Consider the following 12814-nt stretch of genomic DNA (forward strand, 5'->3'; position numbering starts at 1 on the left):
TAATAAATAATGTTACAAGAATATATTTTACTGCATGATACAAATATCAGAAAAAGAAGTGGAAGAAAAATATTAATACAAATCTATTAGCATATTTTTTGCAAGAGATGCAAAAAAACACGATTTGAAGAAATGACTTTCACCTGATTCATTTAAATAGATCAAAATCGGTTCTACATATGAAATTCCAAATTAAAAATATAATCAATTTCGTTATTTTTCACCTCTAATACAAATACTGTCTAAATTATTATAACAAAATGACGATTAACGATAAATGGTGTATACAAAGTGGAATAAAAAAATATGTAATTAAAATTGAAACTATGTACGTAGACGCAAACGTTCATTATTTTATAATTATAAATTGTAACAATCTTTTAATTCGTCTTATAAGAGCTTCGATAAAGCTACGGTCTACTGTCGCGTATTCGCTGTGTGTTGTGTCCAACAACTGTGTGATAAAAGCGTCCGTAAATGTGGAAACGAGCCCTTGCTTCAGCTCCATTAGTGTTTCTGACGAAACCTTCCATTCTATCATACTTTCGTCGACGCCACCCGAGGATACTGTACGAACAAATATATTACAATATTAAATGTTTGAGAACTTGCAAAATAATGCGTCATAAATGCATAAAATATATTTTTTTTTATAATAAAAGATTAAATATTTCACTAACCATGTACTCTTTGGGTTTGCCGTGATATGACTTGCATGGTATAAAAATCCAAGTGACTCCAAAGAATGTATAAAGCGTGCTCTATTATAAGAGAGCAGTACTTTATGCTTTGTCGCTTATCCTTTATCCAACGATTTAATTTCTGCTCGACGAGCATTCGTTGCTTTCCTATATCGAGTTCCATCTCGTTTTCAGACATGTACTGTCAATAGATTCAATAGCGTTAGATGTCTAATATAGCGTACATACGGCAGTGTAGTAAATTCAATTGAAAGATTTAAATAGTACTTACTTTTTTCAATTCCGCTGTACTCATGTCAGTTATCATTTGCGCTTTCTTTATCAGGACCTCAATATACGGTAACTCGGTGTGCAGCAAATTTGTCATGGAAACCAATTGTTCGACAATTGTGCCCAAACACACTCCACCAGAGGTATCTTTTATTTTATCTTGCCTTCTCCCAGGTTTCGGCGTCAAGTGAGGCTCAAACAAGACATTCCGTATTTTCTGATCCATACAACTGTGTTGCATCTGAAAATTATTAATTTACAGCGTGACTTCCAATATACAGGCACGTCCATTGAAAATTCTTAAAAGGCACTTAAGTATTTCTGAATCATCGTATAAATTACATCGCTTTAGGACATTACTTGATTACGTGTGTACAGCAGAACGTTGGCAACTATCTGTATGCAAGCGATATATTGCTGATTTGCGTCGGCTTGCGGGTAATTAGAATTTAGTGGGATCGAATGCAACTGAAATTTGTTCAACAGCGACAGCATCAATTTCTGCAACCGGTACAGATGCGCTCGCAATTCCCTCATCCCGGTGCTACTCTCCAATTTGTAATCATCTATATTTATTTTCGCCAATTCATCATCAACGAGTTTGTACATGTCTGAAAAATAATTGCATTTATAGGAGTATAATTATAATAATATAAAGACAGTTCACGCAATGCACAAACATACAATCACAACAGTTGTGTTTCATTAAGTATACAAACCTATATTAGCAGATCTAGATATCACACCGGTGAGACACGCGATCTCCTTCAAGAAAAGGACATTGGCGTGCGAGAATGCGTTTCTCAGGGCCATCTCTACGGTGTCCCTGTGACTCTGCAGGTATCCGCAGACTTGCACGGCACACGACTGATTCTCCGTTCCCAGCGTGGTGAACAGAGCGTCGCAGAGATACAAAGCCGGTAAGAAAATCTGCTGATAGCGTTGCCCGACCGAAGGTATGAACGAATAATCGCCGCCCTCGAAGCCCAAGTGCACGTCCGGATGCTGATCGTACGCGCACATACTGGACATGCAGGACAAAATCTTGTTCTCGAGCAAGCTCTCCGCGCCTAATCTCGTTGACGCCATCCTGCAGAAGATCGCCATCTTCGCCTCGTACAGGTACAAGGGCCGCATCGTCTGCGGCTCCGGTTGAAGCATGCCTCGCAACAGACCGTCCGACTCCAATAAACTGTCTATCATGTGCTTCAGGTAGCCTCTGCTCGCCAAATAGATCATCCACGCGTTATCGTAGTCCAATTCCAAGATCTTGTCCAGGCAGGACAACGCGAGCATCTTGCACACGTCGTGTCCGCCCGAGCAATTGTGACACAAAATGTCCATCAACTGATTTCCGAAGCTGTTGATGACCTGAATCGTCGCGTAACGCTGCGAGCGTTCCTGCACGGGCATCAGCTTGTTCAACGAGCTGTCCAATTGGCTGATGTACATGGAGTCGATTGCGCCTACGTGCTCGGACTTTTCCAAGCCGACGATACTCAGGAAGTTCAATAGGGCCGCGTAAAGATGCGTCACGACCTTCTGCGAGGACGCGCCGGCGTTTATGATCCACTGTAAGATGTGACTCAAAATGATTTTCATCATCGTCGTGTTCGATGGTGACGACGGCAGCAACTCGTTGTCCGACTGAATCACAAAGCTGTTTCGTAAGTTTACCAGCAGCATCAAAACCGTGCCGGACACCAAAGTCTTGATCTCGCTCAGAGCTTCGCAGGACGTCATCTTCTGTAGTAGATCGTGCGACAAGTTCAGCAGAAGATTCTGTCGTTGAGCCACCGGCAATTGTTGATTCGTCGCGACGGAGAAGAGTATCTCCGTAGTTTGGCACCAGCCCTCTACGAATTTCACAGTTGCATAGGACAAAACCTTGGTCTGATTCTTCTTCAACGCGTGCGCGAGTATGGACTTCACTTCCTGCTGCATGAGCTTGCGTTGGGTAGCGGTCGCGCTGCTCTGCGTAACCGTCAATTCCTCGGTGATGAGTGAATGCAGTTTCCTGATGTCGATGAGCCACGGACCGCCCATCAGCGCGACGGGGATGCTGCACTTGCCCAGCACCATTTCGATTTGCGACGGATCGAAGAATTCCCATGATTTCGTAGGTTCCAGATACAATTGGAAATCGATGTAATGCAAGAGATCCATCAGAAGCTTCTGAGAGGGCACGATTTGATCCTTGTCCTGATGGAAACTTCCCACCAACTGCTGAATCAGAGAAGTCTGCAAACTACCACCGGCGACTCGCAACTCGATAGCCGCTATTTTCAGTAGCCAAGACATACAGCCGAGCTCGGTCGACCTATTTGGCCCCTGGAACGGTAATTTCGAAAGGTGCCTCTGCACGAAGTCCTGATTACTCGTGGTACGTAAAAATCGGAGAACGGGCGCCGATGTTTTGCTATTTGCCGTTAACGTGTGAAGATAACAGTAGCAGGCCTCGGTTATTTTGTCGCGACCGCGCTCTAGAGATTGCTCCAGAATGCCCAAGATGGAGTGCAGGCAGGTACGCGGGAATCCGAGGATTCCCGGCTGCTGAATAACGGTCTTCCTGATGTCCTTAGTTATTTCGAAGCCGAGCAAGTAATGCGCGAGATTGGGCGCGGGTCGCGTGATACTATGCATCATCAGGAGTAGAATTCTCTCTTTGCAATTTCCAATCGGCTGCCTGCTCTGATCGTCCGCTCTAATCGTCTCGTCGTCATCCTCCGAGACACCGTCCGCGTCCAGACACTCGACAAAGCCGTGCCTGACGTTCGTCGCTAAAGTAGAAGTTGCCGTGAACGTCGACAGCAATTCGGAGTCCGCTCCGGGCTCGTTGGTCACGCCATGAATAACCCCAACCGCCACGAAAGCCTGTTTCGGCAGCCACGAACTGTAAGAAACGTACTTGACGATACTGATCATGTGATCCGGTTTACCCGTGCGAGGATTCACCCCGAGCAGCAAACGCGACAGCCCCGTCATAATTTTGTTCACAGACTGTATGGCAGTCAACTGCGCCATGTAATTGTTCTGCATCTTTAATCCACGCTCCAGTATCTCCAAGCAGTAAAGGCTGCAACTCTCGAGATACTTCTTGCCCGGAAAACTGTCGTAGGTGTCGAAATGATGGCAACCTTCGCCCATGATGTACAGTATCACGTGTAACAGCTCAGAATTGTCGTGCAATCGCGTCATTAAGTGATATCCCGGAGCGGAATTGACCAGGGTGGACTCGCCGCCTTGCAACTCGACTTTGCAGCCCACGAAATCTTCGACGGTTGGCTCGTACTGCTTTATCAACTTGGAGAATATCTTCAGGCAAGCCTCCGCCACCTCCCACTTCTCGGCAGGATTCTTGTACGAACGAGTGTGGAATCTCTGGAAGACGGTACTGATGATGAAGTGCAGATACGGATCGAATCCCGGATTTCGCTGGCCCACGCCCAACAGACGTGGTATTGGGAAGTCGGTAAGCACATCTAACAGCTCCAGCATGGCGCGTGTTAACGGGTACTCCTCGTTCCTAGATTCGATCTCTTCCAATTCCGTTTGCACGCCCCTCGGCTGATAGCTGCTCGTCGTCGGTATAGTGGATAGAAACTGAGCGGCCTCCAAGCTCTGCCAAACCGTGGTGGAACTCTCTGGCGATCTGGCCAGCGCCGCGAGAGTTCTCACTAGCACGCCCTTCAAAGGTATCGGCATCGCGCAGCTCACCAAGCCGATCAACGACTGCAAGACTTTCCAACTCGGGTGATCGCATATTGCAACTCTCGACATTTCATCGTTCCTGGCTATCACTTGGACAACCAGTAGCACTGCCTCGAGACCTTTGACTTCCTGCGGCATAATTCCCTTCGGATGACACCTTTGCCTATACACTGTATCCTGACTAGGCGGTAATTCCTGCCTCAAATTGTAATAGTATCTGTTTAAAGAGTTGAAGAAATGATCCCATGAAATAGTCGCTGAACCGGATGAGCCTGTACAACAGACACATTTATGTAATTTCATTATGAAAAAAAAAAATTACAAACAACACAAATACATTTTGCGACAGTTACACTTACCGTTTGGTTTAAAAAAATTAAAAGCATATCTAGCTGCTTGTGGCGACGAGGCGAGAGACGCTATCATCTTCATATATGGAACAAATAAACCGGCTGGCAATATCTCTCCGGCAAGACGTACAAATTTAAATAGAGCAACTTGTCTAGACGGCAAGCGACTGATGTACGCAGGAGCTGACACATGAGTCGTGTCAGTATGATGACACCAATAATCCATGGCTAAATTTAACTTCAGTGGATCTTCCTTATACAGTTCTGCCACCATCAGCATTAAATATTCAAAGTGATTATCCAGGTTCATCGGTGGTTCAATGCCCTCCTGCTGAAATGCCTGAATCAAGCGCATAGATTCGTCGGCGCGACTGCGTAATTCCTTAATTTTAACGGGCATCAGTAATATGAAGTCGGAGATGAGCGTGTGAAAATAGCGGACGTAAAATTCCTCTTGATGTATACAGCTACTCTTGAGCAAAACCTCGGCCATAAAATGGAAAGCTTTGTTAGCTAGGGCCGCTTCTATTAGTATTTCATCTTCCGCGGAAATGCTCTGAGACTGAAACTGCGTGGTGGTTGTTTTGACGGTAATCATAGCTATCGCCAAAGCAAACTGTATCACCCCCCGCAATCCAGCACTCTCCCAATTTATGCTAGTGGATATTAACTTTTGATTCAGTTCCTCCAGTGCTTCTCTCTCCGCGATTAATGGCATTGAATTAATTAATTCTGAAATAATAATAATAATAATTTACAATTTGTAAGAAAATTTTTCCATGTTAACAAGGGTAATGCTATGTATTGTCTACCTTCGCCATTTTCACGACTATGTAAGAAATTAAAGTTGAAGGCATTTAAAACGGCCATAATGAGTGCAAGTGTAACTTTGTCAGGTCCTCCTTCACCCGCCTCGGATTCCACTTGACGTGTTTGCAGTATAGATAATAAGCGGAATAGAATTATATTCGGAAGAGACGACTGAGCGGACCATAAGTATAAGATATCAGCCAAATCTTGTCGTGTGTCATTGTAAAGTTTCATAACCATCTGATGGTGCTTTGCTCCACCTAATGCCCTATTTGCTTGCAGCAAATCTTGTTCCTATTTAAAATAATTTTGAGAGAAATAAATACATTTTGATAACTCAGATAAAATTTTTATAATTCTAATAAAAAATTTTTGAAATTGTAAAATTGTAAAGTTAATTTTTTAAGTCAATACAACTACAATGTATAGCTTTTCATAAAATAGTAATGCATTTTGTATAACATTTCTTTTTACAATTGTTACTTCTTTCTTGATAGAATACCTTGGTGGGGTCCATTTCCTCTATTAAGGATAAAATCCTATTTAACATCCCATCCTCTTGCAATTTATTCGTATAGTCTGTAATGTGTCTCGTAAGAGCGATCGGTGCATCCACTGCCCAACTGTGACCAATTCGAGTGTGCACCAAGGTCCTTAATACTGATGTTAATGCTTTTCTTCCGTCGTAATATAGAAGAACAGCTGTTAAACCACGCGTTAAACCAGGATGGTGTGGCATTTGAAGTTGAGCCGTACAGAGAAGATCCAATGCCATGAACTCGTTCAAGTCGTACATCTCTGATATAATGATAGTCTCATCTACTAACTCCTTTGATAATATTTGGTGACCCAAACCAGGTAGCGTAATACCATCTGTGACTCCTTTTTTAATTTCATCGCGACTTTTCATGTTTTTTGGCTGATGTACAAAAAATAAAATATTAACATGTATGCATAGCTAGCACTGTAATCTATATTTAACATTGATTATATCATATACATTTTTACTAAAATTTATGAATATATGTTATTCTAATAAATTTGATATTATAGTGATTTAATAAAAAGAATGAAAAAGACTCTTACTGGATTCTTTAATATAGTAAGGAAATTCTGTCTGTGATTTCGCAGAGCTTCTGTGAGTTCATGATACTGAGGATCTTGAATATCAGGAACTGATATTATATACTTTTCAACAAGACTTTGCAACTCTTTGTATGGAGTCCACATATCTTCTGTTGTTGCTGCTCTATCTGTATAAAAAAAAAGTACTTCAGAATTTTTTTTAAGTCACCATTCGTAGCTACAAATATTAAAATAAATATAAATTATAAATAAAATCTCATTTATATGTAGAATATATATAATAAGTTTCATTATGTATAATTATTATATTAGCATTTAAAAAGATTAATACTTGTAAAAAATACATGTTATACATAAATAAATTTAGATACTACATAATATCATTTAATTAATAAAAAAACACGAAATCTTGAACTCTCAATTATAATATATTATTATTATATATAATATAATGTATATATTTATTCCATTTCGCAAGATCTGACTTCGACTTATAATTTAAAGATTTGTTTTAATCTGTCTGAGAGGTTAAATTTGTCGCGTGACAAAATTTATCTCAAGCATCGAGAGGTTAAACTCGCTGCGTGATACAAGAGAAATGTACATTCGGCTACTACATACCTTCCGACATTTTTTCCACGTTAAAGACAACGTTACAGAAACAAGTTAGAAGTAACGAGATACTTTAATTAAGTACAACGTAGCTTGTATATATAAATCTCATAAAACATAAATACCGGTCGGTACCGGTTAGTCTGGCGGGAACAAGTCATGGGTGATTTTGGAGCATGGAGCACCAAATATCACAGATAGGACAGCGTAATTTCAGGTTGCGACAGCCAATCAGAAGCGTCAATGATATTATTCTCTTTGACAATTCTTGAGAATTTATATTTCTTTAGATTAATCTTTCAAACCTAAAAGAAATTTTTGGAATTTTTATGAAAAAGTATTTAACTATTATATATATATATATTTCTCAGGTTTTACTTATTTAATTTTTTAGTTTCAATTTCTAAAATTAATATTTATTTAATGTTGAAAAAAACACAATGTTAAGAACGTGTAATATATGAAATTAAAAAAAGTATAATTAAAGCCCGTATCAAACTATACGCATATGTTCTAAATTCTTAATCTCCAATACGTCAACTGATATCAGTAGATGACGCTAAAGTCATCTTCTTATATACCTCTTCAACCCATTTGATCTTCTTCCAATCGTGTGGATCATGATCTATGGCTTTTTCATTTGGAATGTTGTCTGGCGTTTCTGTTAATAATTTAAATGGCCACGTTGTGTTTACGCATTTCTTGTATAAAGTAATTTCGTAAGTCTCTCCCGAACTTTCGGAAGCCGTTGAAGCGACGCTCAGACGTACGCACGATACGGAAGAGTAAAGTATGTGAATCGACGTGTACATAGGTACATATGTCACCGGCCGGTAATTTTGTGTACGTGGTCAGTGACGGACCTACCTCACCTACCCGGCGTTGCTTGCGGATGCATACGTATTGTCGGAGACGCGTCAGACATCCGTCAAAATTAGGGAGCCGTGCGTTGTATTTCGGAACGGAGACGCTCGTCGCTCGCGATTAATTCGGCGTTTTTTTCCTCTGCCGTTCCAATTATAACCTCCTCGAATAATAATGGGAGCATGTGCTTAAGCTATACATGGAATTACTTGTTATCTATCGTTCCTTAAAAATTAGAGATTTATCTACGTTACATTACGCAAAACCTTTTTGATTGACAATAATAATGCGCGTACAATGCGTCACGCAAGTGTACATTCAAAAGTTTGGAAATACTTTTCAAAAATATAGACATTTTTGCGATTACCTATTCAAATATTCATTACGGCAGTGCACTCGGTAGAAAAAGCTTTGCAACTGTTGTAATCATATTCTTAATGTGATTAGTTTATATATTTAAATCAGTGAGGAACAGATTTAGAATAATCAATCATATTAAAAAATCTCACAGAAAACAGTTGCAAAGCTGTTTTTTCTGCTAAACACTGCCAATGTACTTTTTAACAATAATTCTTCAAATTCAATAATTATTGTATAAAACTAAAAACATAGTTTATCTACGATTTATCGGTGTTTTTATATAATTATGTGTGTTGCAGTTTATCTGCAATTTTATCAATTTCCCTGTTTTTATGAGTTCTGTGTTTCCAAATTTCTGATCTGGAGTATACATGGAGGAAAGCGGTGTCTGAAAGAACTTTGATTTGTTTGCAGATTGATGCTGTAAGAGACAGAATTTATTTTATTTAAAATTGCTGTGCGTTCCATCGCATCGACATGGCGACCTTGTTAAAGACGCGGGGGCTGCGCATGACGGCGCAGAAGCAAGAAACACTTTTGAAATTAACCGTGCTTTCCTTAGCAGCAATTTTATGTATGTTTATTATTACCTTCATATTTTGATTTATTTTATTAGAAAAATGTCAGCTGTGTTCACTCACCTTTATATTGCAATATCTTTTCCAGCATTTGCAACGCGTTTGTTCTCGGTATTAAGATTTGAAAGTGTCATTCATGAATTTGATCCGTACTTCAATTATCGCACCACAAAATATTTGGCTGAAAATGGATTCTACAGTTTTCACAATTGGTTCGACGATCGCGTTTGGTATCCGCTTGGCAGGATAATAGGAGGTATTGATTATACGCTTGACAAATTTTGACACGAAATGAATACACCGAGAGGAGAAAGAACAACTTAATATTTGAAAAATGAATTTTACAGGTACCATATATCCCGGCTTAATGATAACTTCAGCAGCACTGTATCGTATCTCGTGGTTACTGAACATTACACTAGATATACGCAACATTTGTGTCTTCCTCGCTCCGTTGTTTTCAAGTTTAACAACAATTATTACTTATCTGCTTACCAAAGAATTAAAGGTACAGTTTATATTTTTTGCTGGTTGCAGTATGTAGCATTGTCTTCTTTGAAATCGATGCAGCAACAATATTCTGTCATGTTTATTTTATCTTCTTAGGATTCCGCATCAGGCCTATTCGCAGCTGCAATGATCGCAATTGTTCCTGGTTACATATCCCGGTCAGTTGCGGGCTCTTATGACAATGAAGGCATAGCGATCTTTTGTATGCTATTCACGTACTACATGTGGATCAAAGCTGTGAAAACAGGAGCGATATGTTGGGCCACGTGCGCCGCGCTGGCTTACTTCTACATGGTGTCTTCGTGGGGCGGATATGTCTTTCTGATCAACTTGATTCCGTTGCACGTGCTGACGTTGATGGTGACTGGCAGATTCTCCCACAGGATATACATCGCGTACAGCATTTTGTATTGCTTAGGAACCATCTTATCTATGCAAATCTCGTTTGTTGGTTTCCAACCCGTTCAGAGTTCCGAGCACATGCTTGTAAGTTGCAATAATATTTTTAAGACACTTTTGAAATGTTAGATGTCAGCATTTAACTCGAAATTCTGTGTACAATTTTACTTACTTCGTTCGTTTCTCACAGGCATTGGGCGTTTTTGGCCTTTGTCAAATACACGCTTTAGTAGATTACTTGCGGAGTAAATTGTCCCAAAAAGAGTTCGAGATACTATTCCGTGCTCTGCTTGCCGTGGTGATTACAACATCGTGCATAGTTGGTGGTATTTTAACCATCACAGGTACTGATCTTGTACTTTTTTTTTGTTTAATATATAATTAAGTTAATTAAATGTATTACTTCACTTATATTCTCTTATGCACATTGTTTAATTTTTTTAAGGAAAAATATCACCTTGGACTGGACGCTTTTATTCTCTGCTCGATCCATCTTATGCAAAAAATCATATTCCAATAATTGCTTCTGTTTCGGAGCATCAGCCAACGTCATGGAGTTCTTTTTACTTTGATCTACAGATACTTGTATTTCTATTCCCATCAGGCTTATACTTTTGTTTTTCTAAGTTAACAGACTCAAACATTTTCTTAATTTTGTACGGAGTTACGAGTTTATATTTTGCAGTAAGTAAAAGTATATAAGATAATATTGCAATTTTAAACATATATTTTAAATATATATACATGTTTTTACATATCTATTTTTTTAATATAAATTTTATATGTAATAATATACGTTGAATTATTAATATTTTAATATTTAATATTTTAGGGAGTAATGGTACGTTTAATGTTAGTACTTGCTCCAGTAATGTGCATCTTGGGTGGAATTGGAGCATCTTCTCTACTGGTTACTTACATGAAGCAAGTTGAAAGTGGAAAAGTTGTCGATAAGAAAGCCAAGAAATTTGAAAATAATTATATCTTGAGGAGTGAGGTAAGTTTCTAATATTTCGAGAAAAATAAATATGCCTTGTGAGATACGACATGTGAACGTAGGAAAAGTAACGTTAAATTAAGAATGTATAGAAATAAAAATATTTTCAGATCGCCTCATTTTTCATCGCAGTAATGGGTATACTCTTCCTGTCTTATACCTTTCATTGCACGTGGGTTACAGCAGAAGCTTATAGCTCACCTAGTATTGTATTGTCTGCACGATCACCCGACGGTGGACGGATGATTTTTGATGATTTTAGAGAAGCGTATTACTGGCTACGTATGAATACACCCGAGGTTAGTCACTTTTTTTGTATTATTTCAGATACAAATGAATTTTCAGATTAAACATCTGGATTAGAATTATAAATTTAAGTATTTGTCTAAAAGTACATATATAAATAGATAAATAATATATCGTACTTTGTTAGAAAATTGCAAACTGACATGAAAAAAATATTTGGAATGGAAAGAAAATATTAAAACAAATCATAAAATTCATCTTTTTCTTTTTAGAATGCTAAAATAATGTCTTGGTGGGATTATGGGTATCAGATAACTGCGATGGCAAATCGTACTATTTTAGTAGACAATAATACATGGAATAATACGCACATATCAAGAGTCGGCCAGGCAATGGCGAGTTCCGAGGAAAAGGCTTACGAGATTATGAGAGAATTAGATGTCAACTATGTCCTTGTGATTTTCGGAGGGCTCACTGGCTACTCATCAGATGGTGAATATAACACAATTATTTCAACATTTTATTTGTAGTTTATTGTTCTCAAAACGGTAAAATGGGTTTACCTCACTCTTTATGCATATATCGAAGTATACAAGAAATGACGATTAATATTGAACCTGACTATGAGTTGATTGCTCTCATGTGTCAGTTATTTCTCTATTTAGATTATTATAATTGACAAATAAAAATCGATTGTTTAAATTTATTATAAAAGTTTTTATACATATATTTATATATATATTTTAATTAGACATAAATAAGTTCCTATGGATGGTGCGCATTGGTGGCAGTACAGAAAAAGGAAAATCCATAACCGAGTGGGATTATTATAACTCCGCGGGTGAATTCCGAGTGGATAAAGAGGGATCTCCAATTTTGCTCAATTGTCTCATGTACAAAATGTGTTACTACAGATTTGGCCAAGTCTACACTGAAGGCGGTAAGTCTTTTTGCTTTATCAAAATTGTAAGCAAAATTGTAGAACAGATCAGTTTTGCATTGATTATTGTATCATTGAACTTTTTGAACAGGCAAACCTTCGGGTTACGACCGAGTGAGAAATATGGAGATTGGAAACAAGGATTTTGAATTGAATACGTTGGAAGAAGCGTACACGACGGAACATTGGCTTGTGCGAATTTACAAAGTGAAAGATTTACGAAACAGGGGGACTTAAAAATATTCTGACACCGCGCGATTTGCATAGACAAAAATCCATTGCCATAACGTCTAAATAAATCTTTTTGATGCGAAAATTAATACATACATATGTATTATTGCTCATCGCATTGTAACTGAAATTTTTATAAATGAAATGTC

General features: G+C 38.6%; 2 protein-coding genes across 7 annotated transcripts; one reads left to right on the forward strand and one right to left on the reverse strand.

The window, feature by feature from the left end:
* Positions 1-7: 7 nt before the first annotated feature.
* LOC105459206 (nuclear pore complex protein Nup205) lies at positions 8-7744 on the reverse strand. Its single transcript, XM_011705034.1, has 10 exons — positions 7550-7744; positions 6929-7095; positions 6345-6761; positions 5845-6136; positions 5042-5764; positions 1691-4954; positions 1332-1582; positions 973-1212; positions 681-882; positions 8-567 (listed from the first exon to the last, which is right to left on the reverse strand). The coding sequence occupies exons 1-10, from the start codon at positions 7557-7559 to the stop codon at positions 350-352; spliced, it is 5784 nt and encodes a 1927-aa protein (XP_011703336.1). The 5' UTR covers positions 7560-7744; the 3' UTR covers positions 8-349.
* A 379-nt stretch (positions 7745-8123) lies between these two features.
* LOC105459208 (dolichyl-diphosphooligosaccharide--protein glycosyltransferase subunit STT3A) lies at positions 8124-12803 on the forward strand. 6 transcript variants are annotated; one of them, XM_011705041.1, is made up of 12 exons: positions 8124-8390; positions 9179-9338; positions 9431-9598; positions 9690-9850; positions 9949-10338; positions 10442-10595; positions 10697-10935; positions 11084-11248; positions 11359-11547; positions 11767-11986; positions 12246-12434; positions 12526-12803. In XM_011705041.1, exons 2-12 carry the CDS (start codon positions 9242-9244, stop codon positions 12669-12671), a joined length of 2118 nt encoding a protein of 705 aa, XP_011703343.1. In that variant the 5' UTR covers positions 8124-8390; positions 9179-9241; the 3' UTR covers positions 12672-12803. The 6 variants fall into 6 exon arrangements, with proteins under 6 accessions (XP_011703343.1, XP_011703340.1, XP_011703341.1 ...); XM_011705038.1 differs by having other exon boundaries at positions 8124-8383; XM_011705039.1 differs by having other exon boundaries at positions 8124-8354.
* The last annotated feature ends 11 nt before the right edge of the window (positions 12804-12814 follow it).

Source organism: Wasmannia auropunctata, unplaced genomic scaffold (assembly GCF_000956235.1).
Source record: "Wasmannia auropunctata unplaced genomic scaffold, wasmannia.A_1.0 LD334204.1, whole genome shotgun sequence".
NCBI classification, from domain to species: Eukaryota; Metazoa; Arthropoda; class Insecta; order Hymenoptera; family Formicidae; genus Wasmannia; species Wasmannia auropunctata.

Coding starts and splice junctions, on each gene's coding strand:
- LOC105459206 (XM_011705034.1), bottom strand. Junction 6,137..6,344: donor AGGAAATGGACCCCACCAAG/GTATTCTATCAA, acceptor TATTTTAAATAG/GAACAAGATTTGCTGCAAGC. Junction 883..972: donor GTACAGCGGAATTGAAAAAA/GTAAGTACTATT, acceptor ATCTATTGACAG/TACATGTCTGAAAACGAGAT.
- LOC105459208 (XM_011705041.1), top strand. CDS start 9,242: ATGGCGACCTTGTTAAAGACGCGGGGGCTGCGCATGACGGCGCAGAAG. Junction 9,339..9,430: donor TTCCTTAGCAGCAATTTTAT/GTATGTTTATTA, acceptor TATCTTTTCCAG/CATTTGCAACGCGTTTGTTC. Junction 11,249..11,358: donor ATTATATCTTGAGGAGTGAG/GTAAGTTTCTAA, acceptor AAATATTTTCAG/ATCGCCTCATTTTTCATCGC.